The sequence below is a fragment of the Elephantulus edwardii genome, unplaced genomic scaffold (assembly GCF_000299155.1).
Source record: "Elephantulus edwardii isolate Elephantulus edwardi_28Jun2011 unplaced genomic scaffold, EleEdw1.0 scaffold00271, whole genome shotgun sequence".
In the NCBI taxonomy this organism is placed as follows: Eukaryota; Metazoa; Chordata; class Mammalia; order Macroscelidea; family Macroscelididae; genus Elephantulus; species Elephantulus edwardii.
The window spans coordinates 3,541,971-3,566,509 of NW_006400021.1; the positions used below are offsets into that span (position 1 = coordinate 3,541,971).

The 24,539-nt window shown below is 43.1% G+C and overlaps 1 protein-coding gene across 1 annotated transcript in view; it reads left to right on the forward strand.

Annotated features, from left to right (window-relative positions):
* Positions 1–24,539, forward strand: part of MAP1B (microtubule-associated protein 1B) — a 123,872-nt gene that overhangs the window by 81,688 nt on the left and 17,645 nt on the right. Inside the window, exons 3-4 of the mRNA XM_006900038.1 lie at positions 15,887–15,969; positions 18,986–19,126. Coding sequence (XP_006900100.1) covers positions 15,887–15,969; positions 18,986–19,126 — 224 coding nt within the window. The remainder of the gene's footprint in view (positions 1–15,886; positions 15,970–18,985; positions 19,127–24,539) is intronic.

A 24,539-nucleotide genomic window follows, 5' to 3' on the forward strand; every position in this document is an offset into this window, starting at 1 on the left:
TCTTCAGTTCCTTGAGCTTAAGAAATGCTGAACAAATACACTGTTTTCGAGAACAGAATCTTCCAATTTCTCTCACGCCCCCACCTATCAAATTGTACAACTCCATAATTAATCGCCCCTCCCCCTGCACACCCTCATCCCTCTGCTTCCACCCTACCCCACCCCTCTTGGAGCCTTCTACTCATTCTATAATAATGGTTTTATAAAATATTTATCCTTGAGGGACTGAGTTAGTTCACTCAGTATAATGCTCTCCAGCCCCTCACAAGTTAGGTAATACTTTACAAAATCATTGCTCCTGCATGCTGTGTAGTATTCTGTTGTGTGAATGGACCATAATTTCTCAATCCATTTGTTTGTGGTTGGACATTTGGGCTGTTTTCATGTTCTTGTGACAGTGAATAATGCTGCGATGAACATTGGTTTTAAGGAACATTTTGGTTGTATTACTTCTAATATAGATTTGTTTATTCCTCTGGAAATCCATAGCATATTCTGCATTATATATATACAAATTTTGATTTTTTAACAAAAGTTTACAGAAAAGTTAATTTTCATTCATTAATGTTGCACATTCTTATTAGCACCACAATTCAAATATGGATTTTACTCAGGGGGAAATAGATTCAAACTGTCTCAGAGAAGCAGAACTCTGGTGGCATAGTCCATAGAGGGTTATGCAGCTAAACTAAAGGATGCGCCTCTCTGGTAGTTCAAATCCACCATTGACTCTAAGGGAGAATGATGGAGTCTTCTCCTGTGCAGTTCACAGCCTCAGAAATACACTGGAGGGTCAGCCATGAGCCAGTTGTGGCTTGACGGCAATGACTTGACTGGGTTAATGTGCTCTCAGAAGGGCCAGAGTAGAAGAAGACCCTTAAACACAGTGCAAATGTGAGGGTGAGCTGGACTGGCAAGGTTTTGCTCTGGTGTACGGAGGATCTTTGTGAACGTGAAACCCCCTGGAGGGTCAGCTGTGAATCAGTTCTACCTCTACTACAGTGAGAGGTTTAATATGTGTCACGTCAGCTGTTTGTGGGTTTTTTCTCGCTTTTTCTATTTCCTGATCAGATACCAAAAATACCTAACTTGATTTTGTTCTGATTTTGAGGGTGAATAGTGTGATAATTTGGTCTGAACAGGAACAGATGAAGGTGAAAGTTCAGACATTTTCCTGGCTGTGATAAATGGCAGGAGTTTGAAGGCAAATTAAATGTCGGCTAAGCCTGTCAAATAATTCCAAAAATCAATACATAAGCAGGAAAAGTTGTTTGAGCCTTTAATTATCACATTTACTCCCAAGGGAAATAATTCTAGCATTATGTTCAGACATCAGGAGGCTAACATATAACAAACATAAAAAAATGTGAAGGTAGTTTTCAATAGTCATTTATTATTTTGTTGTTACTCAAGAAAATGTTTATTACCTGTACTGCTCGGGCCCCAGTCCATACCACCTGAATATAATTTCTGAGGCTAGCCTGGTAAGTCTGCATTTAATTGAGCCTCTCAGGCGATTGTAGGGTAGCTAAACACTTGAGAATTGTTGATCTTCCTCCGCTAGGCAGACTGAAGAAGAATTGATGCCTTTGACGTGTGATGGTGGTGAAGAATATTGAATATGGAACAAATCTGTTTTGGAAGAAGTGCAGCCAAAATGCTCCTTAGAAGAAGGGACTAGTACCAGGAAAAAGACATCACACTTGGAAAAATATAGAGGGTCAGCAAAGGAGAGAAAGACTCTCAATGAGATGGATTGGGACAGTGACTGCAACAGTGGGCTTAAGCACAAGGGAGATTGGGCAGGGCTTCCTTCTGTTGTATGTGGGGTGGCTAAGTGGGAGAGCCACCTCTGATACCTTACAACAATAGACAATTGGTCTCCCAGAACTCCAACAGGAGAAGGAGCGGTGCCCTGAGACCATGTACTGTATTGTAGGGGATCTATGTGTCACATGCAGTACGTGTTGTGTCGAATTTGAAAGTCAAGTGTGAATTATGATCTCATTGGATTCTTTCTTCCCTTCTTCTCTGCGTAGAGGTGAACCTAGCTTTGCACGTCAGGACGGTGCCAGAGAACTGTGTCCGTGTCAGTGACAGGGAGCCTCAGCTGGTGAGCGGAGGAATCGAAGCAGAAAAGGAGGTGGCACCAATAACTAATTCCTTGGCGCTTTTGCTTCATCTCTTTGTCCTGCCTTTGCCTGACCATCTTTTCTATTTGCTGTCAAGCAGACTTCCACTCATGGCGACAGAGTATAACAGCTCTACAGGTTTTCAATAGCACGCATTTAGGACTTGCATCATCAGGCCTATCTTCTGAGGCACTGGTGGGTGGGCCTGAAGGCCTAACTTTTCCATTAACAGCTGCATGCAGTAAGCACTTGCAGCTCCCAGGAACTCTATACCGTGGCATTTCCCAACACTATTCTTGGCAAGTGGCTCTAACTGTGTTCCCAAGAGCATCAACTAAAAATATGCTCATGCCTCCCAGATCTGGGCTCCTGGCCCAACCTACTGCCTGTTGGACAGAGCAACCTGCATATCCCGCAGAGACCTCAAACTAAACACACCCCCAACAAACTCACTCTCACCCATCTTCATTGTTGCCTTTTAAAATGACCTGTTGGAAAACAACTATGAGATATTATCTCACCCCAGTCAGAATAGCAAAATGTAATAGAACAGCAAGCAACAGATGCCGGCAAGGTTGTGGAGAAACTAACTGGAACCCTTATTCACTGTTGGTGGGAGTGTAAAATGGTGCACCCACTATGGAAGGTGGTGTGGTGCTTTCTCAAAAAGTTGCAAATAGAGATACCATTTGACTCAGCAATTCCACTACTGGGAATATACCCCAAAGAGACCATAACTGACATCCAAACAGATATATGCACACCCATGTTTATTGTGGCTTTGTTCACAGTAGCAAGGAGTTGGAAGCAACCTAAGGGCCCATCAACAAATGAATGGATAGAGAAGCTGTGGTATATTCACACAATGGAATATTACGCTGCATTGAAAAACAAGGAACTCATGCAATATTATTAAAAATGGGTGACCCTGGAGGATATTATGCTGAGTGCAGTATCTCAGTCACAAAAGGAAAAATACTGCATGGTGCCACTGTTGTAAAACAAGACTGACATCGGGGTTGGGGGGAGACTGAGAAAGATGGGTTCAATAATGCATACTGCATTGAAACAGATGAGGGAGAAAACTGTTTAAAAGCGATATGTGATTAGAGATATTTCTGTCATGACAGGAGTCCAGAGCAAAGGCTGCATAGTGGAGTGAACCTGGGGGAGGGTTTGTAAAACAATGAAAGAATTTTTCTTTTACTTTTCCAAGAGGGTAGTGTACTAGGGGAAAGGATTAGGAGGGGAGAAAAGTGCAAATGGGGGAAAAAAATGGACAATGAATAGACTGTCAATTAACAACAAAAAAATAATAAAATAAAAATTTGGAGAGGTTCCCTAACTGCAATATATCTCCTGATTTCTTGACTACTGGTACCAATGTTGTTAACTGTGGATTAATGTAAGATGAAGTTGTTGACAGTTAAAAAAAAAAAAAATGACCTGTTGGTCAAGAGCCTGGGCACTGGAGACTGACCACCTGGGGTTCTATCTTAGCTCCTCTACTTCCTTGTGCCGATTCTTGGGCTGTTGATTAACTGTTCTATGCTGCTGTTTCTTCACCAGTAAAATAGGAATGGCACTTATCTACGGGGCTAATATGAAGGTTACTTACTATAATGCTTTTAAAGAATTAGGGTCAAGCCCAGGGAAGTTATTCAATATATCCTAGCCATTTTTTATTATTCATTCCTTTATCAAATATTGATTGAACACCTCAGTGTGTCAAACACTGCTACTTAAGTTTCCCGAATGAGACAGTATCAAAACTACCAAGTCTCCCTATCAAACCATTAAACTGTTTGCTTTTCAGGATAGGAATTGCTACTCCTATTCCTTGATCCCATGCATGTTTTCCTTTCAATGCTCAGTTGATCAAAGTGATTTTACTGGGTTAAATAGCACTGATTTTCTGGGTTAAATTCTGGAAACTGTTCAAATCATCCTACCTTAAATGGATTCCCAGGCTGGTACAGTAGCATGGTAACAGGAAAGTTGATATTTCAAGTCCACTCAGAGGCACTTCAGAAGAGAGGGCTGGAGATCTCCTTCTGAAAAGAAGAAAAAAAAATCAACCATTAAAAACTCTGAGCAGTTTACTTTGCTATATGAGGTCACCATGAATTCATTTCATGGCAGGGGTTTTTAAAAAAATAAAAGTCCCTATCCTAGTGCCTGGAAAAAAAAATACACATCTTTCTCAAGTGCGTAGGTAGACTGTTCTTTCCTTGGCTCTGGGGCTCATCACATCATGAAGACAGAAATGGCTATGTTCTTGTGCATGGAGAGTGGAAATATTTTTGTCAGCATCAAATTAGAGAACAGGACTTGGCATTAAGAAGCCAATTCATGAGAGTTCATAGAATTGGAACGCTGTCATCAAGGTTCAAATGAATTAATACAGAGAAAAGCACTTGGTGGACGAAAAGAACGAGGTAGATGTTGCTCTTTGTTTTTAAGGAGGCCTGACCAGTCAGTGCACCACCACCTTTCCTTTATTCCTGTTGTTGTTAGATGCTGTTAGGTAGGTCCCAACTCACAGCAACCTTGTGTACCTGAGAACGAAGCCCCCAGCCAGTCCTACATTATCCTTGCAATCCTTGCTGTATCTGAGCCTATTGTTGCAGCCACTGTGTGTCCGCTTTTTCGCTGCCTCTCTACTCTACGAAGCGTGATCTCCATCTCCAGGGACTGGTTCCTCCTGATAACATGTCCAAAGGACATGAGATAAACTCTCATCATCCTTGGTTTTAGAGAACATTTTGCCTCTGCTTCTTTCAAGACAAATTTGTTCATTCTTGGACAGTCCATGGTGTGTTCTTCACCAATCCCCAAATCCAAATTCACTACTTCCTCTTTGGTCTTCCTTTTTCATTGTCCAACTTTTACATACCTATGAAGCACTTGAACATATCATGGTTTGTGGCAGGCACACCTTAGTCTTTAAGTGACATCCTAGCTCTTTGGCACTTTAAAGAAGTCCTTACAGCAGATTTGACCAATGCAATACATTGAGTTCTAAACTGCTGCTTCCATGGATGTTGACTGTTGTTATGTGTCATCATCTGTGACCCATAGTGACCCTATGTACAGGAGCTCTGAAGCCTGCCCTGTCCTGAGCCAGTCTCACTAATTCTAATACACCCATCCACATCGCCCCAGTCACTGTATCAATCCATTTAATCCAGACTCTTCCTCTCCTGCTTTGTCCCTCCACCCTTCCATGCATGATGTCCTTTTCCAAGGACCGGTCCCTCCTGGCCATGTGCCCAAACTATGTGAGTCGGAGCTTCAAAATCCTAGCCTCCTAGGAGAGGTTTCACCCTCTCCAAGACAGATGGATTTGTTTCCTTAGCAGTCCATAGTATGTTCAAGACTCTTCTTCAGCACCATAATTTGAAGGCATTGAGTCTTCTTCTGTAGATCTAAATAAGTAAAACCCAACTTCAGTCTGTTTACCATTTATCTTGATGTTACTTTTTGGTCTAACTGGGAGGATTTTTGTTTTCTTGTATTTGTGTGTAATTCATACTGAAGGCTATGTAGCCTTTGATCTTGCTTAGTAGATGCTTCCAATTCTCTTCCCTTGCAGCAGGGAGAGTTATGTTACTACATAATGTAGGTTGTTGATGAGTCTTTTCTTTGAACTTGTCTTCATAGTTCAGCTTCTCGGGTTATTTGTTCAACATATAAATTGAATAAACATGGAGAAAGAATGCAATAATGATGCGTACCTTTCCTGATTTTAAACCAGAAAATAGCCCCAGCTCTGTTTGAATGACTGCTTCTTGTTTCTTTCTTTGCAATATGACCATAATTGGTTATGAACCAAACTTATCACATGTCCTTCACCAGGTTTCCTTTTAAAACACTGTAGTAGCTGTAGATTAAAGAAACAACCTTTCATTTGCTTATCCACCTCATTGGCGCCAGTATCTGGCATTGCTGCCTCTCCTTAGATGCCCTCCCTATTGGGAGCCAAGTTTTCATCAGCAATATCTATGACATTAATTTCTACTTCTTGGAGAGACTAACAAAAAAATAGAGAAGAAAAAGAATGTGCATTTATTTCTAATTTTTTTCAGAGTATATATATTTACTCATTTTTGTTTTGTTTATTGTGAGCTATATTGATATTGTGGACACAGAAATGCCTTGTAAATTTTTTTTATATTCTGGGTTCCCATTCTTTTACCTAAGACTGTCAAAAAAAGAGGGTAAAAGGATGTAGACTTAGAATATGGAACTAGGTAGGAAAAGAAAACATTCAAGAGAGGATTTGGAAAGGGTATGAAATAAGAACAGTACCCAAAAAAAGAAATCAGAATCTCTTGTCATCTTGCATCCCAGGTGTTGTGCTTCTGGCGGGAACAGATGGAACATGATGTGTTGTGAAATGCAAACTGAAGCCGGCTCTGCAGCCAGGAACAAGGCCACCCTACCTGAAGCCTCAGTTTGCATCTGTGTACTGTAAATACAGTTAGGAAAAGTAGAGACCCTGGAAGTCTGGGGTTTGCATTGTTTTGCTTATCTAAGCAGCTAAGAGACCAGAAGGCATAAACAGAAGATGGCAGAGAACCCAAAGGGAAATGGTGTGGAAGGACTAAGAGACAAATGAGAGCAGCCCAAACAAACTCAGCACACTTAACTGCAGCAAGGTTTAGAAAATATGGAGAACCACAGGTATATACAAATTCTATAATGACTAAACCTAAACTGACTAATCCTGAACAAAATGTTCAATGTCAAATTAATGCTTAATTCCCCGGCAATAAGCAATGCCTAGAAAGGGAACAGTTAAGTAATTTAAATAAGAAAAATTATATACTCATATATACAAAAGCTCCTGTACTTGTGTACAGTGGATTTATTATTATTAATTTATTATTCTCTTGGAAAAAAAGTCAATGTTTTGGGAATGATGTAACACGCAGCAACAGGCATCGAGGATGAACCAATAATGTGCTTCCTACAGAAAAGCCTTTTCTGGGAATATCACAGAGAAAGTGGGCGAGAACTTGACTCTGATTATTGAGCAGAAACAAAGAGGGAATTAGCCCCTGTGCTGTGTGTGGGAGGCCGGGGTGCCAGACCCCTTGTGCCAGAATGATTTTCCTCGTGCCTTGGATTTCAGCAGGCCTTGGCTGACCAGCACTGTCCTGACCATCTCGGGCTGCGTGTTTATCTCGGAGGAAGGAAAATCTTGGCATCACAACTTGAAAATTTCATTTTGGACTGGAGTGGATCAAGATAAGAAAGAATGGTGTTACAGTCCTTCCCCCAGCTCTGGGTGCCCCGGAGGCATGTGACACTGCTTCTTGTTCTATACCTCCAAATTGTTTGTGAGAACTTGAGTCATTAAACCTGAGAGCTTTGGTTCCTGAAACATCTCAAAGAACTCATCACCTTTGAGTCAAAACTGCCTCATAGCTGACCCTCCAGCAGTTTTCAGAGGCTGTAAATCTTTATGGGAGGAGATTGCCCGTCTTTCTCTGGAGGAGTTGCTGCTGGATTCAAACTTCCAAAGAGGTGCCAGCTTTGAGTTAGCATTGCAGAGAGTGCCAAGAGTAGGGTGAGATTTATTCCAACCATTTCATACTAGGATTAAATAAGGTTCTATTTGGACATGTTGCCAGGAGGGACTGGTCCTTGGAGAGGGACATCATGCTTGGGAGGGTGGAGGGACAGCGCAGGGGGGGAAGACCCTCTATGAGGTGGATTGATTCAGTGACTGGAATAATCGGGATGGGAGTGTCAGAGACAGTGCGGTTGGCACAGGACAGAGCGGAGTTTAGGGCTGTTGTACATAGGGTCGCTATGAGTTGCAGGCGACTCGATGGCACATAGCAACAACAACAACATGTGTATAAAGTTTTATTGGTCTTGGCCTTCCAGGGGTCAAAGAATTAGATGTTACCAGTAACTGCTTACAGGCATTAGTCTTGCATTGAGTGTTTTGGGGGTTTTGGTGGTGGTGTTTATTTATTTTTTATCAAGTTAGGAGTCCACATAACAATAAAAACAGTTTCATTACTGCAGATAAAATACTTTAGATAAGATCTTAAAAGCAGCATGCATGATTGGATTATGCATTTACTATCTTTTCAACCACACTCTCAGTTGCCCATGAAACACCCAGCCTAGAAGGGGTTATTTTCTGAGCCTGAGGCAGAGGTCTGCAAGAACAGCTGATCTGAAAAGATGAACCAATTGGTGTTGATGTGTGTGGGCCTCTGGGAAATCCAGGGGGTGCCACACCTTCCCTCCATGTTAGTTTTCATCCCTTGAGAGGGAATGTGTTTGCTTTCTGTTTTCTGTGCTGACGTTCTTGGTCTTTGGGGAACCTTGCAATCAGAAGATAACCAAGTCTCCCAGCACCTTTGTTTTTAAAAGCGCCTCAGCAGTGGGGTGAGGGGATTTAACTGTCCAGTCTGTGTCCATGATCTCATTCTCCCTCAGGTCTGAGGTGATTATTGTTCCAAGAAACAGCAGCCCTTAATCCTTCTTCTGGATCCCCCTCTGACCAAAACAGTGGGGCATCTGGGAAGAAAGATGCTCATTGAGTCTTCTCTGAAGCACAGTTACCAGGTAACCTATATCCACACCATTCCCCCCCCCTTTATTTTTCTTGCTTAGAAATCTTTAGGTGGGATAGAAGGAGGGGAGGACAAGGAGAAATGATCGAAGGCTTCTAGGAGGTCTTTGTACTGTTCATGAGATTACCTTACTTACTGGTAACGTCTGAGGAGGGAGTTTAGCCGACATCTGCCAGGCAGGGCCCAGGGGTTGCTTTGTGTCCCAACATTAACTATCAGGGAGACAGAAGACTTCTGTGTGCCCTCTGGAGCTGCTGATGGCTGTTTCTGTTCTCCAGAAGAAAAGAAGATTCATTAGGAAGCTTTGCTGATTCAGCCATTTTACAGCTCCTCCCACCTCCAGCTCCCTTTCTCTCCAAACAGACCACATTTCTGCTTTGCATTTATATTGGTTGCTGCAGGAATGAGGCCTGAATATTATTTCAAATTAGATTAAGCACGTTGAAGGTGATATGGCTGTGAGCCTGGGATGTTATTTCAAAATCAAAAAGTTGTTAAGACACTGTAAATAATGGCATTGTACAGTTGTAATGTAGAAAACAAAATATTTGACTAAGTGAATGAAAACCAATAAAAACAAGAGCTGCCTAGAGAAAGGAAATCAGGTGGCACAGTTGTTACTGAGTACTGCTGAGTGGGAACCCGCCCACAGCTGACCCTCCAGTGAGCTTTCAGAGACTTGTAAATTGCATGGGGAAAGATTGCCTATCTGTAACCCAGTGGAGCAGCTGGTGGAACTGAACTACATGCCTTTAGGTTGGCAGAACAGCTCTTTACCACTAAGCTTCCAGGACTTGGTGGTCCAGTAGCAAAACAGAGTGACTAATACCCAAAAGGTTGCTAGTTTGAACCCACTAGCTACTCTGTGGTAGAAGGATAAGACAATCTACTTCATAAAGATTTATAGCCTTGGAAACTATGTGACAGATCTGCTCTGTCCCCTGTTAGATGGAATTGATAGTAGTGGGTTTAGTTTTGGTTTAGGGGAAACTTAATTTAATTAATTTTTAGTTTCTGCCCCGAGCACCCTTTGTTTCTTGTTTTTAACTGTTTAGCTGAGTCTTGTCCTGGGATGTAGTTTTTGCACAAGAGATTAGAGACTTCTCCTCCAAAAATCCACATTAGTGAAGAGATAGAGTTGGCGAACACTCAGTGCTCTCATTCTGTCTGTTCCTCTTTCCTTTCTTTAATGAAAATGGACTTTGGGGGGAAGACATTTTGTGCTTGTAGCATTATTAATTTACTGAGTCTTACTTCTAGTTCCATAACTCCAGTTCTGCTTTACCTCATGTATTCCCTTTTTAACTCTGTGGTTTGGGAATGTTTTCAGGGGGAGCCAGTCCTTGGAAAAAGACATCATACTGGGAAAAGTAGATGGTTGGGGAAGGAGAGGATGACCTTCGGGTAAGGTGGAGACCCGATTGAAACAATGGGCTAGAGCTTGAAGGCAATTGGGATGCATACACAGGATAGGGTAGGGTTCAAGTCTATTGTTCATAGGGTCGCTATGAGTTGTCGTCAACTTGATAGCACCTAACAACAACAACCATGATTTCTGCTCATTTACATTGGGAATATTTCTTGTGCTGGATCATGATATCAAATAAAAGCCATTTTCAAAAAAAAAAAAAGAATCTACACACACACACACACACACACACACACACACACCAGTTGTCGTTGAGTCAATTTCCAGTCATGGTTGCCACGTGTATTTCAAAGTAGAACTATGCTCTGTAGGTTTTCAATGTTTGTGATCTTTTACACTTAGATTGCAGGCCTTCTAAAGTACATCTGGGTGGATTTTGAGTTACTAACCTTTCCATTAGCAGCTGGGAGCATAACCATTAGCGCTACCCACATAATAGGGTTTTCCCCCAGTGGTCAAGCCTTCATAATTACATTGGTAGTGTGATACTTTCAGTCATTTCATGTGTATGTGGATGCTGATAACAAATAAGGAACCCAAAGAAGAAATGATGCATTTGCATTCATGGTGCTGTCAAAGAAAACTCTACCAGATTACCAGAATGAAGCTATATTGGTAGAAGTGCAACCGACGTGCCCTTAGTAGCTAGGATGGTAGGAGTTCATCTCATATACTTTGGCTTCAGGCGTACCAGGAGAGGCTAGTCTCTAGGGCATCATGCTTGGAAAAGTGGAATCGTCAACAAAGCGGGAGGCATTCAGTGAGATAGATGGGCAGAGTGGCTGCACCAGCAAAACAGCAGTAGTGGGGATGTCACGGGATTGGGCAGTGCTTCATTCTGTTGTTATACACACAGTCGTTATGAGTCAGAACTTACTTGAAGGCGCCAAACAACAATGTGTGGAGAAAGAGCCTCGTAGACTTCTATTCAGTCAGTGCCACAGTCTTTCCACAGCAAGCCCCCACTTGGTGTCCCTCAGACCAGTGTTGAAGAAGTTAACTCTTCGCTGGGACTGCTACGTGATTTCCTTTTGAGGAAGGCCAAGCATGGGGAGAGTAGACTCTAATGGTGGGGAGAGAGTCTAGAAACATGTTGTCTGTCCTTCCTGGGAACTTCTTTTTTGAAGCAGCTGAATGAGACCTTTACAGCCAAGGGTGGTAGCCTGGCCTTCAGAATGCCTGGCCTGCTGCCCAGCGTGAAACATTCCCCAAATATGCAACTTTGTGAGCGTCCCAACAGCCTGAGCTGAGAGCTGCTGGCCAAGCTTGGCATCTCACGGGTTTGCCTTGGGTGGGGATACTGCACCCGGGACCTAGTCTGTTAGAGGCTGGGACAGTTGGTCCTGCAGCAGAACCTGGCCAGCCATTCAGCTGTGACAAGAGCAGGGGCTTCTCTCTAAGTCCCCTCCTTCATTCAAATCAAGTCCTATAAAAAGGCTTTTGTTGAAGGAGCGGCTATGGAATCTTGGTACCATCTTCCTCGCAGTATTACCAAAGATGGACACAGAGAAAATTGTTAGTCGACTTTCTGGACAAACAGGTCTGAAGCTGAGTTGAGAGGAGTTGAGGTAAACAGCAGCCGTCATATGGCATTTGTTTTGTTTGTGCAAGTGATGAAGCCAAAGAGGAAAGGACCTTTTTGCAGATGGTAAGAACCCTCCTGCTGGGCAGCGCCGTGGCAACAGGCATCATCCTTACTTGCCTGTCTGGGGAAGGACGTGCTGGATGTGGCTGAAGCTCAGGCTGTGCTGGGCTCTTGTTGCCTGGACACGAGTCTTGAAGGGTGCAGTTAGCCAGGTTGGGATAATCATGTAAGATCCCTTAGGAGGAAGGAGGTTCTGGTTTTTTTATCATGCTTTGGGGAGGGAGTCACTTTCATGGAACTTGCTTAAGTCCTAACTTAATGAATTTCTCCAAAAGGTAGTCACCACTCTGGTCATACTCCTGTCTGATGTTTTTGGTGCTAGAAATGCCAAAAGTATGGTCAAGGAAATGATTTCTTTCTGCTTGGTCTTTCTTAGGCATTGCTTTGTTCTGTCTCTGCTTATCTTTCATGACATTTTTCAAGTCTTAATTTCAAGGGGTTACCCGAAGGAAGGCTCTGGACAGTGGGTATTTCTGTGTTTTTCTAATTTCCTTTTATCATTTGCCTACTTAGTTTTGCTTGGTTTTTGCTTTAAAATGTACATGATTCTCAGAGGCAAAAACAGCCAAGTGCAAAGGCAATTCTCAACAAAATTACAGACTTCGGCATTCATAATAAAAGACCTTTCTTTCCTGTGGCTTAGTTTGAATTTTCCCCCCCTCTTTTCTTCAAGCTCTGCTCCTTTAGTTCCAGTTGTGTGGAGTTTGGGAGTTGCTTTGCATTTTAGGCATTGGCAATAAAACTTCACACACCTTCTCTTCATTTTACCCCCTTTTATTTGCATGTTCTGCCACACTTACCTGTCCTGTATTTTTCCAGTTTTCTTCTAATGCTTTCTGGCTTCCTGCTTCTTCAAGCACATTTCTGGTTTTACTTCTTTGGACTTGGCCCCAGCTCCTCCTGGGCCTTGGATATCCTGTGCTTTCTCCAGTTTTCTAAATCTCGGCCCCAGGAACTACCAGTTACCTCTGACACTATGGAATCACAATTAAGCTTGTTGTTTGCTATTGAAACCAACCCATAGCTGACCTTCTAGCAGGTTTTCAAAGTCAATAAAACACACTTGAGGAGTTTGCCCATCCTTCTCCAATGGAGCATCTGTCGATTCGAACTGTGTGCCTTGGGATTGCTGTGCTGCTGCTTACCACTAGGCTACTAGAGCACCTTTAAGCTTGTAGACTCTAGAACCAAATTACTTGGGTCCAAATCCTGACTTGACTCCCTGCTCATTGTGTGACTTGGGCTAATTCATTCTCCTCTGTTAGAGATTTCCATTCCTCAACCATAGAAGGGGATGATAACAGTACCTATGTCATAGAGTTCTCTTTGTTGTTATTGTTGTTGTCTACCACCATCAAATTGGAACCAACCCATAGCTGACCCTCTGGTGGGTTTTCAGAGACAGTTAATTGCACGGGAGGAGAATGCCCATCTTCTCCCGTGGAGCACCTGTTGGATTCGAACTGCGTGCCTTTGGGATTGCAGTGCAGCTTCTTACCACTGGGCCACCAGTGCTCCCTAGAATTCTCTTTGGAGGATTAAATTAATCCTCTGTGAAGTGTATGGGAAGTGACTGGAATGGTGCTTGACACATAGTAATGCCATTATTATTGTTTGGTTTGGGTATCTATGTCTAATGTGAGGTTTGTTTGGTGAGTAATAGCTGTAAGAGAGGCTGAGGCAACAGATGAGCATGGGCCATGGGCTTGTTGCTTGGAGTGGAGGGAGGTATTTCAGCCTGTTAATGGTTTTGTAGTATAGCTAGCTGCTTGATGGTATAAGTGATAAAAATCTCTTAATTAAGCTGTGCTCCCTGGACTACTAATATAAGTCATTCTATGTTATACCTCTCTCTTTTGGTTCTCTGTCCACCTTACACTCGATTCCATTTCCTCCTGTCTCCCTTTTCTTTCTTGCTCCAAGCAGCAGCCATGTTCTTCTCTAGACTTCCAGCCTTTTGTTGGAGGGAACTCTCTTTTTTTTTATCTCATCAGCACACAGCACATGGATCCCCAACATTTGGCCACACATCTGCCCACTCCCTTTCATCTCATGGTTGAGGGAAAGTCTTTGTAGATCATCTGGTCACCTGGAGGTGGCTCAGCCATGTTGTTGTCATGTACTGTTGAGTTAGAAACAGCTTATAGCTGACCCTCCATTAGGTTTGCAGAGGCTGTAAATCACATGGGAGAAAGAGGTGAATCCATCTTTCTCTCGTGGGACAACTGAATGAATTCGAACCATGTGCCTTTGGGTTGACAGTACCGCTCCTCACCACTAAGCCACCAGAACTCCCTGGCTCAGCCATATTGTTGTTGTTGTTGTTGTGTGTCTCTGAGTTATAACCATCCCGTAGCTGACCCTCCAGCTTCTTTTCAGAGACAGCTAAGTGCATGGGAGGAGATTGTCCATCATTCTCCCACAGAGCTGCTGGTGGATTTGAATTGTGTGTCTTCTGAATTGCAGTGCAGCTTCTTACCACTAGGCTACCAGAGCCATGTTGTTGTTGTTATGTGCCCTTGAGTCATTTGCGACTCATAGCAACCCTATCTACAAGAGCCCTAAATGCCGTTCTATCCTGTGCCAGCCTCGCTGTTTCAAACACATTCATCCCCACCACTCCACTCACAGAATAGATCCATCTCATGGAGGGTCTTCCTCTCCTGCACCACCCCTCCACTCTCCTAAACATGATGTCCCTCTTCCAGGACCAGTCCCTTCTTGCAACATGCCCAAAGTATGTCAGACGAAGCTTCAGAATCCTTGACTCCAGGGAACATTCTGGCTTCACCCGCCCCAGGACAAACCTGTTTGTTCTCCTAGCAATCCATGGTATATTCAACACTCTTCTCCAGCACCACAACTCAAAGGCATCAATTCTCTTTCTGTCATCCCTATTCACTGTCCAACTCTCTGATGCATAGCACGGAATAGCAAAGACTGTAGCCTGGATCAGGCGCAACTTAGTCTCCAGCCTGACATCGTTGCACTTCAGTACTCTTGAGAGGACCCTCACAGCTGACTTTCCCAATGCAGTTCGTCTCTTGATTTCCTGGCTGCTGTTACCAAGAGTGTTGACTGTGGAGCCAAGTAAACTAAAACTGTTAACTATCTCAGTCTCTTCACCATTCATACTGATGCTGCCAATTGGCCTAGTGGTGAGAATCGTTGTTTTCTTGATATTGAGCTTCAATCCATACTGAAGACTGGATATTCTAAAACTCATGAAATATGATGCCAAAGGCTTAGCAGAATTTTAACCCTCCTTAAATGACTCCTTCAGATTGCACATCTTGCTTTGCTCTTTGTTCTCAGTCAAAAGCCCTGGTGTTGCGTAGTATGTTACATCTTGGGTTACTAACCAAAAGGTTGACAATTTTAATCCACCAGTTGTTTTAAGGGAGAAAAATGAGGCCATCTCCTCCCAAAAAGATTTACAGCCTCAAAAGGCCAACAGATGGTCATCTTTTAGTCAGATTGGTGGCAATGGGTTTGGATTGGAAGTCCAGTGGGAGAGTTTTCCTCCCACTTTTCATTACTTTCCGTTTCTCCACTACAACCCAGTGAATGAATTAATGAATACTCCAACAGACTGTAAGCTTGCCTCAGACAGCCATTCTCCTTGTTGGACTAATTGTTAGCTGAGGTTTCTGGATGCCATTCATTTTACAATAAGGCTTCTAATTAATCTCAGCGCAGGCAGTTCTCAGCAGAAGAAAGGCTGATATGGAGAAACATCCCCAATTACCATGAGAAAGGAAATGTCAGGGACATTTGAGTTTTCCTGGCACCGACCTCTTGTCTCCGAAGAAAACAGCCATCAAAGCTGATGATCAAGCTCCTAACTCCACAAAATGAGAGCTTGAGGCACCCAGACCACACAGACCCACCCCTGGAGCAGCCCGCCAGGGTGCTCACACTCCGTCTTGGGGACACCAGTTGTGCTTCCCAGGATAGTGGGGAATTCTCATGTGGTAGATTTGCAACCTCAGAGAGAGAACCGCCTCTGCTCCCAGAAGTGGGCGGGGCAGCTCGGATCTGGAAAAGCCTAAAGTTTCCTCCTTTGTGTTTGTGCCTGCAGGCCAGAAAATCCTGCATCATCGAAGTGACGTTTTAGAAACAGTGGTTCTGATCAACCCTTCAGATGAAGCAGTCAGCACTGAGGTAAGGCTTGGGTTCTGCTGAGTCGCGGGGGCGACCTGACACATTAGAGAGGTGAGGGTAGACGGCGGAGGGATTGGGGCAGGTGGCAGCAAAGAAAAACATGAGAGTGGTTCCAGTGCAGTGGTGCTTGTTAATTCCCAGTCATTGAGCGGTGTTCTGCATCAGAACCACCCCTAACAATCTTGTTCCTCTGAACTTCATACATCCCTCTTCCCCTCTTCAACAATGACAAAGACAATGACCCAGACTGGAATCACAATGCTTTGCCAGGGCCGGGGAGTGGAAAATCTTGAATCCATATGAGGGGTGGTGATGTTGCTGGCATAGCATCTGGGAGGGATGCAGGAAGGGAAATAGACACCAAGCCTGGGAAATACCATAATCAACAGAGGAGAAGAATGAGCTTCCCTGCATCCTTTTGCACTGCTGAAAGGCAGGAGGGTGTAGTGGTCAGGAGCATGGGTCCTGGTGAGGGAAATCTGATTTCATAATCCCATACCTGCCATTAGCAGCTGATAGCCTCAAGCCAATTCCTCACTGTCTGATTCCATTTTCGCCTATATGGCATGAAGATCGTAACAGAGCCTACCTTCAATATTCATGGCCAGTATTGTAATGAGAAGTGTCAAATGCTTAGAACAGACTGTAGCATGTAAAATCAGAAATATGAGTGTTTGCTTTGTTCCTAATTTGTGTTAATTTATCACCATGTGAAATTGGTGCCTCAGAAAGTGAGTGATTGGAGCCACTCTGAGATAAGAATTTGGCTAATTGATGTAGCTGCATTTTCCATTTCCTTTGTTACTGTTTAGCACTTTTGAGACCAAGTTGCTTCTTGGACATCAAAATACCCAAAGTCCTGGTGTCTCTTCTGTCTGTAATTTGATCATCTTTTTTATTATCTACAACTTGTATTATTTTTTTCAATAAGACATAATTTACATACAATAACATTCACCACTTTAGGTATGAAATTTTGTTATTTTTAGTGTCTTCACTAAATTGTGTAACCATCATCATTATATAACTCCTGACCATTTCCATTTACCCTAAAATAGTTCAGGCCTTGCTGCCTTCAGCTCTTGACAGTCACTTCTTTGGGATTTTTTTAAATAGATTTTCCTATTGATTTCCATAAATAGAATCATGTAGAATGTGGCCTTTTGTACCTAGCTTCTGTCATTTACCATTTATCACTTGTTAGGTGCTGTTGGGTCACCAACAACTCATAGTAACCCTATGTACAACAGCCCTAAACACTGCTCTATTCTGTGCCAACCTCATTGTCTCTGACACACCCACCCCCATTACTCCAGTCACTAAACCAATCCATCTCATCAAGGGTCTTTGCCTCCTGCACTATCCCTCCACTCTCCCAAGCATGACATCCCTCTCCCAAACACTGTTTCCTCCTTGAAACATGTCCAGAGTATGTCAGACAAAGCTTCAGAATCCTTACCTCCAAGGAGCAGCCTTATCTCACCCTCTCTAGTATGAACTTGTTTGTTCTCTTAGCCATCCATGGTATATTCAACACTCTTCTCCAGCACCACAGCTCAAAGGCATCAATTCTCCTTATTTCATCCCTAGTCATTGTCCAGCTCTCTGATGCATAGCAAATAATGGCAAAGACTATGACCTGGATCATTTACCATTGCTTTATTCTTTCTCCTGGATGCATACTATTCTATGTATTGATATACCACATTTTGTTTGTATATTCACCATTTGATAGACGTTTGGGTTTTAGCCACTTTTTGTTTATAATGATGTACACTGTTTTGATTCCAGTTCTCCCTGCTTCCACTCTGCAGGATCTCTTTGATATTTCCTTTAAGTCTCATGGTGGAGCAAAGTGATGGGATAACCATTTCTCTGTGACTAACAGAATTAGGAAGTAATTATAACTGAAGTAAGGCAGAGGATTTAATGTATGTCTAGGCAGCCTGCCTAGAACAGCTGCGCCAATGGAAAAGGAAAAACAAAGACTTTCAGGAACTTGGTCTCACTTGTGGAGCAGATGGGGCTGCAATACTTTATTAGGCATATGGCTTTTCCTTGATTGAACTGTGAGGTTCTTGGGATAGGGGTCATGACTTGGTTGGTGTCCACCATGTTGCCTGACATGGAGTGGGTGCTGAACGGATTTGTGATCTGAATGAGTATCTTGGTGCCTGGAGCCCCTGTTTCTGCTGAAGGGCTGCCTGGCTTCCTGCACCTTAGAGTGCACAGAAAGTTCTTTAGTGCAAACCACGGACAATTCTATTTGAAACCCTACCACTCAGGCATAGCCTTTTGTTTATGTTGTTTACATTCAGCTCCTTATCAGTCTCCTTGAAGACTCACTTGGAGACTGCATGCTCAGGCTAGGAAGGAGAAAGGTCCTTGGTGGGAGGGAGGGCTAACTTGGGACCCCACCTGGAAACCTAGCCTTCCCTAGTCACCTGGGGACTTGGACATACTTGGTAACTCATATGAGATGCTTGCAAGTTTACCTTTGTCCCACAGGTCACCTGCTGCTAACAGATACTTCGAGACACCTGTGTGCTAAGGTTGGAAGCTTGTGTTGAGAAAGAGAAGGAACTATGGGGGATAAGTGTCTATGACTGCTATTGTTTGTTGATTGGTTTTTTTATTTTATTTTATTTTAGTTGAGATTTTAACAAAAGTTTATAGAGAACTTGGATTTCCATTCATTCATCATTGCACATTTTCCTCCCTACCCATTCCCCCAGTTCACTTTTCTCTTTGAAAAAAAATCTCTCATTGTTGCACACAATTTCCTTACCTCTCCTCAAATCCACGTAAGACTGCTAATATTGATTATAGCAAAAATTTGAAAATGGCATCATGGGCTTTGGGGATGATGGCAATATGTCCAACCCCTCAAAGGAAACAGGAATACCAGAGAATAAGAATGAGTAAGTTTTGTTGTTAATTCGTATCAAGGGTTCCTCTCCCAGAAGGGGCAGCAGTACTACTTACCTCATGCCTGGCTCCCTGTACGTCGTTTCAGGTGCGCTTAATGATCACAGACGCTGCCCGACACAAGCTGCTGGTGCTGACGGGACAGTGCTTTGAAAACACCGGTGAGCTCATCCTCCAGTCCGGCTCGTTCTCCTTCCAGAACTTCATAGAGATCTTCACCGATCAAGAGGTGAGTGCCATCAGGAAAAAGCATAAGTTCTAGTTGTATGGTTATTGTATGAGCTCCAGCTGTATGGTTGCTAATGAAGGCTGCACTTTGAAAGCACTGGAGGGAGTTAGAAGCATAAGGAAATAAGTGAAAATATGTCATCTAACCTAGGGAACTCTGGTGGCCTAGTGGCAAGAACCTCCACTGCAATTCCAAAGGCCCATGGTTCGAGGCTACCAGCAGCTCTGAAAGAGAATGATGGGCAATCTCCTCCTGTGAGATTAACTGCCTCTGAAAACCTGCAGAAGGGTCAGCTTTGGGTCGGTTTCAACCCTGCTGTACACAACAACAACAACATACTAGAGTCCAGTGGCCTATTATGAATGATAATTAATTGGACTCAACTATAATTAAGTGACACCATTTTATGTACCCATGAAGGGTCATCATTTTACAGATGGCAAAAACGATGTCCAAGAAACTTGAAATGACAGAGCCAGAAAGAAAAGCCAGGTTTTGATAGATGGATACTCCCCAGATCTCTTGGGCTTTAGGTGGGATTTGCCTGGCTTGCTCACTTGCAGTACGCATAACAACAACATTTCCTCTTCTAATAATTTCTGATGTCTTTGCTTTTAATTCTAGTGCCATTGCTCACACGTGGGTTCAGAAGGCACATTCCAGAAAGGAACTATAGGAAAATAAGGCGTGTCTATGAGCTAAGAAAATATGGTTGAAGTAGCTGACCGGAAGGAAGCTGAGCCATTAGTATTTCTTACAATTATCTTTTTCAAAGATAATTAATGTTGTTGTGGTGGTTGTTATGTGCCATCTGGTCACCTGGAATTCATAGCGACCCTATATACAATGGCCCAAAACCCTGCTCTATCCTGTGCCAATCTCACCGTCTCTGACACACCTACCCCTATTACCCCAGTCACTGAATCAATCCATCTCATCGAGGGTCTTCCTCTCCTGCACTGTCCTCCACCTTCCCAAGCATGACGTAGCATATTAAAAATGATATGAAGTTAGTAATGTTTGATAAAATCAGATAAATGGAGATTTTTTTTTTTTTGGGTTGTTATTCCTATTTGACAGTGTATTGTGGTTGAGTAATAGCCATTTCCAAGATAACAGGCCTTGTTGTCTCCATTAATTACATACTGCAGTTAGACAATTCTGGGTCTTCACCTCAACTGGTTGGGTCCTGCCTGGAGCTGAGCGTGTATTTCTAGGTGGAGGGACTGCGGGATATGCTGACAAGATGAGTTCCCACTTCTTTTAGGAACCGTTTTCCTGAGGTGGCAGCCCTTAATCTCATGTGTATCACAGAAAGCCATGCTTCTTAGTGAATTTAATCTTCTGCAGCCCTGCCCCTCACAGAGGTCTCTCTGTGGACTTTTTTAGCCCTGACGATGGCCAGGAACGTGTCATCTAGCTTCATTTGACTCACCTGAGGGCTCTGCGAAAACACTTGTCAGATGGCACAACTGAGTGTTAAGTGCTTGGAACAGAGGACTCTGCATCCTTGGGCAGAAAGAAAGAACTGTGAAAAGGAACCCTTCACTTAGCATTTGAAGTCTGAGCTCACAGAACAGTGGTGTCCTCTATGTCTTGAGGCAACCAGCACTGCCTTCCCCTAGTTGCAAAGGGATCTCAACTCAGCCAGGCCATGAGCTTCCTGCCTCTGAGGCTCAGGTTCACTTACCGCTGGAACCATCTTTCCCCAATAGTCAAAACTCTGCCTTGTCTTTCCCCCGAGTCTGCTGTCTTCCTTCATGGCTGCTAGAATCCAGGCTCAGTGCCTCTTACATATGTATTTCCATTGCTCACAGCATAGGATAAAAGTCCAGTAAACCCTTGATAGGATGTGTAACCAGTTCATGTGCTTTACTAACAGATTGGTTGGAGCTTTGAGTTTATCCAGAGAAGTGTTAGGGAAATGGCCTGATGAGAGGCTTCTGAAAATCAGCCATTAAAAACCATTTGGAGCCAGTTCTACCCTGGTATATGCCATGGGTCACAGTCAACCTACTGGTAACTAAATTGCACCAAAATGACAAAATAATAATACTAATTGAAACTAGAATTGGTGGGTTTTGCAAGATTGTGTCTTTGTGCTCATGTTGTGCTGAAGAATAATAGAACATTTGTCTGAGCTGGTGAGGTCACACACACTTCCTTTCAGTACCTTTCCCCAGTGAAGGGGGAGATCTGCAGTGGCATGGACGTAGAACCAAGCATGAACAGTTAGCTGGGCTGCTCATAGGTCCCATTCATCCCAGAACCCTCAACTCATTCATCTGTACACCTCTCTGCATTCCTGTGCAGTTCTGAAGTTAGTGTCTAGTGGTTCGTTTTGACTCCACATCATTGACTAATATTTTTCATAGTAAAACCACACAAAGGAATTACACAGAGGAAAGAGATTTTCATAGCCACATTTTTTTTTAAATAAGGAGGTATCACAATTCATGCATCTGAATCAACTGATCTCTTTTTTTAGTAAGTTAAAGTGCTGTGTACTCTTTGAACGTCAAGAAATCACAATAGTTACAGAACAGGGTTCAGGTCTTGTTTCATAGGGTCACTATGAGACATGCTTGACTCAACGGCACTTAACAACAATAACAACAAAATATTGTGAATATTGTTGCATAAGTCATTTTTGCTGATCCACATAAATGGAATATGATGTGTGCATCTATTGGATTTCTCTATTAATTACGGAAGTCAAAGAAATGGCCCTAATTGAATGAAGAATGAATTTCAAGGAAGGGCAGTTGTTGTTGTTATGTGCCGGCGAGTCGTTTGTGACTCATAGCGACCCTATGTACAACAGCCCTAAATCTTGCTCTATCCTGTGCCAATCTCATTGCCTCTGACACACTGATCCCGATTACCCCAGTCACTGAATCAATCCACCTCATAGAGGGTCTTCCCCTCCTGCGCTGTCCCTCCACTCTGCCCAGCATGACGTCCCTCTCCAAAGACCTGTTTCTCCTTACAACATGTCCAAAGTATGTCAGACGAAGCCCCAGAATCCTTGCCTCCAAGGAGCAGCCTGGTTTAACCCTCTCTAGGATGAATCTATTTGTTTTCTTGGCAGTCCATGGTACATTCAGTACTCTTCTCCAGCACCACAGCTCAAAGGTGTCAATCCTCCTTCTATCCTCCCTAGTCATTGTCCAACTCTCTGATGCATAACAAGTGATTGCAAAGACCATGGCCTGTATCAGGTGCACCTTAGTCTCCAGAGAGACACCGTTGCTCTTGAGTACTTTAGAGAGGTGCCTAACAGCAGACTTTCCCATCGCAATACATTTTTTTATTTCCTGGCTACTGGTGCCAAGAGTGTTGACTGTGGAGCCGAGCAAACTGAAGCTGTGAACAATCTCAATCTCTTCACCATCCATCCTGATGCTACCAATTGGTCCAGTGGTGAGAATTTTTGTTTTCTTGACATTGAGCCTCAGTCCATATTGAAGGCTGTAGTCCTTGACCCTCTGCAGTAAGTGCATGAGGTCCTCCTCAGTTTCAGCGAGCAGGGTTGTGTCATCTGCATAACGCAGATTGTTTATAATAATTGTGGGACCAGGGGTGATTCTGAAGGGTATGTTTCTGAAGGGTGAGCTTGATATAAGGGTAGAAGAGATGCATTATTTTCTTTTTCTAGATGTATTATTTTAGTCTGCCTCCCTAATTACCACCCATTCTGGGAGATTTCGAGAAAGTACGATCAATATATATGCAAAAGATTCCGCAAGAAACTATTAGATCAGTGGTGTTAGGGAGGCAGAGGAAGGGGTCAGCACTGCAAGAATTACTTTTTCCTTCCCCATTTCAACCTTTGTTTTACACATTATGAGTTTAGAAGGAAGGACATCATGGTTAAAGAAAAGTTAAAATCTCCGGACTAGACCAAAATTCCAGCCTTTTTTGGAGTTGTGACTGCTTGTTATCTCTTTGGAAGAAGAATAAAGAATGTCTCAATAGCAAAGGGACTTTTAAGGCCATTTGGTGTCTAGTTCTAGCCCTGTTTATGTAGGTCTTGAAGCAGACACATCACTCCAGAGAAACCAGAAACACAATTCAGGAAAAAGAAAACCTCCTTGGAGAGAATCTCGAAAAAGAAATTACAATTAGAACTGCCAATGCATTTACAGCTTTAGGGGGTTTGTGTTGGAAGCCAATGGGAAATCCCGATTTTAAAATCACTAATTGGGAATCTTTTTTTTTTTTCTATTTTATTATTTTTGTGTGCGTGTACCGTCAAATCAGATCTGACTGGTACAGGAGGAGATTGTTCCTCCTTCCCCGGCAGAGCATCTGGTGGATTCGAACCGTGCACCTCTGGGATTGTAGTTGCAGCTCCTTGCCACTAGTATCTGGCCAGATCTTCCACTCTGAAATCCAGGGATGTGAAGTCACCATCTCCTGAGGGCATTATTCAATCCTTCTGTTAGCAAAAGTTTCCTTATTTGTCTCATTGTATCTTCAAGGAAGGAATATGATCGTTTTTTCCTCCCTAACAGTGTCTAAACAATATCCGCATCTGAGGCTGGTGGACAACAGGGCAAGGTTCAGATCTGTGTTCATGGAGTTGCTATTAGTCAACAGCACTGATGACAGTGTCTTAGACCCCCTCCACCATCACTGCCAACATTATTTTTCTCCTTCCTGGTTAAATAGCAGTTTCACCCACTGTCTTTCATTAAACAATATATTAAAAGTTCTTCACATTCCCTGTTGCTGTCCTTCAGCCTTGCTCCATTTGCAGGAAGGGGAGATGTCTTGGGTAGGTAGAAAGTTCAAGAGTACAGCCCTAGTGCACTGCATGGTGTCTGCATTCAGTAGTTTATTCCTGGAAATTCAAAGGATAGTCAGTGCAATAGAAATTCAGTATCTGGCATTGTTAGTTTTCTTGAATTTGTGCAAGATAAACCTGGTATTTCTATTGATACAGTTTGGAGGTGTGGGGGCAGTGCAGCCCTAGTCCTATATTAGAGCCTTGATGTTGGCAGGGAGCTCAGCCCTGGTCTTATTGAGTTCTGGGTGTTACCCATAGAGTAGGATCTGTGATCTGCAGTTCAGAGTTGGGCTAGAGATTGTGATTTGCAAGCTATTAAACACTCAAACTCAACTGCTATCGAGGCAGTTCTGACTCATGGTGGTCCTCCACCAGGTTTCAGAAACTTTAAAATATATTGGAAGAGACTTCCCAGCATTTATATTGGCAGTGAGGTTGAATACCATCGAGTCAGAACCAACCAATAACTGACCCTCAGCGGGTTTTCAGAGGCAGTTAATTAATTGCATGGGAAGAGATTGCCCATCATTTGTTCACAGAGCAGCTGGTAGATTCAAACCACTTGCCTTGATAATTGCATCATAGCTTCTCACCACAGCGCGCTAGTATGTTATTGTTGTT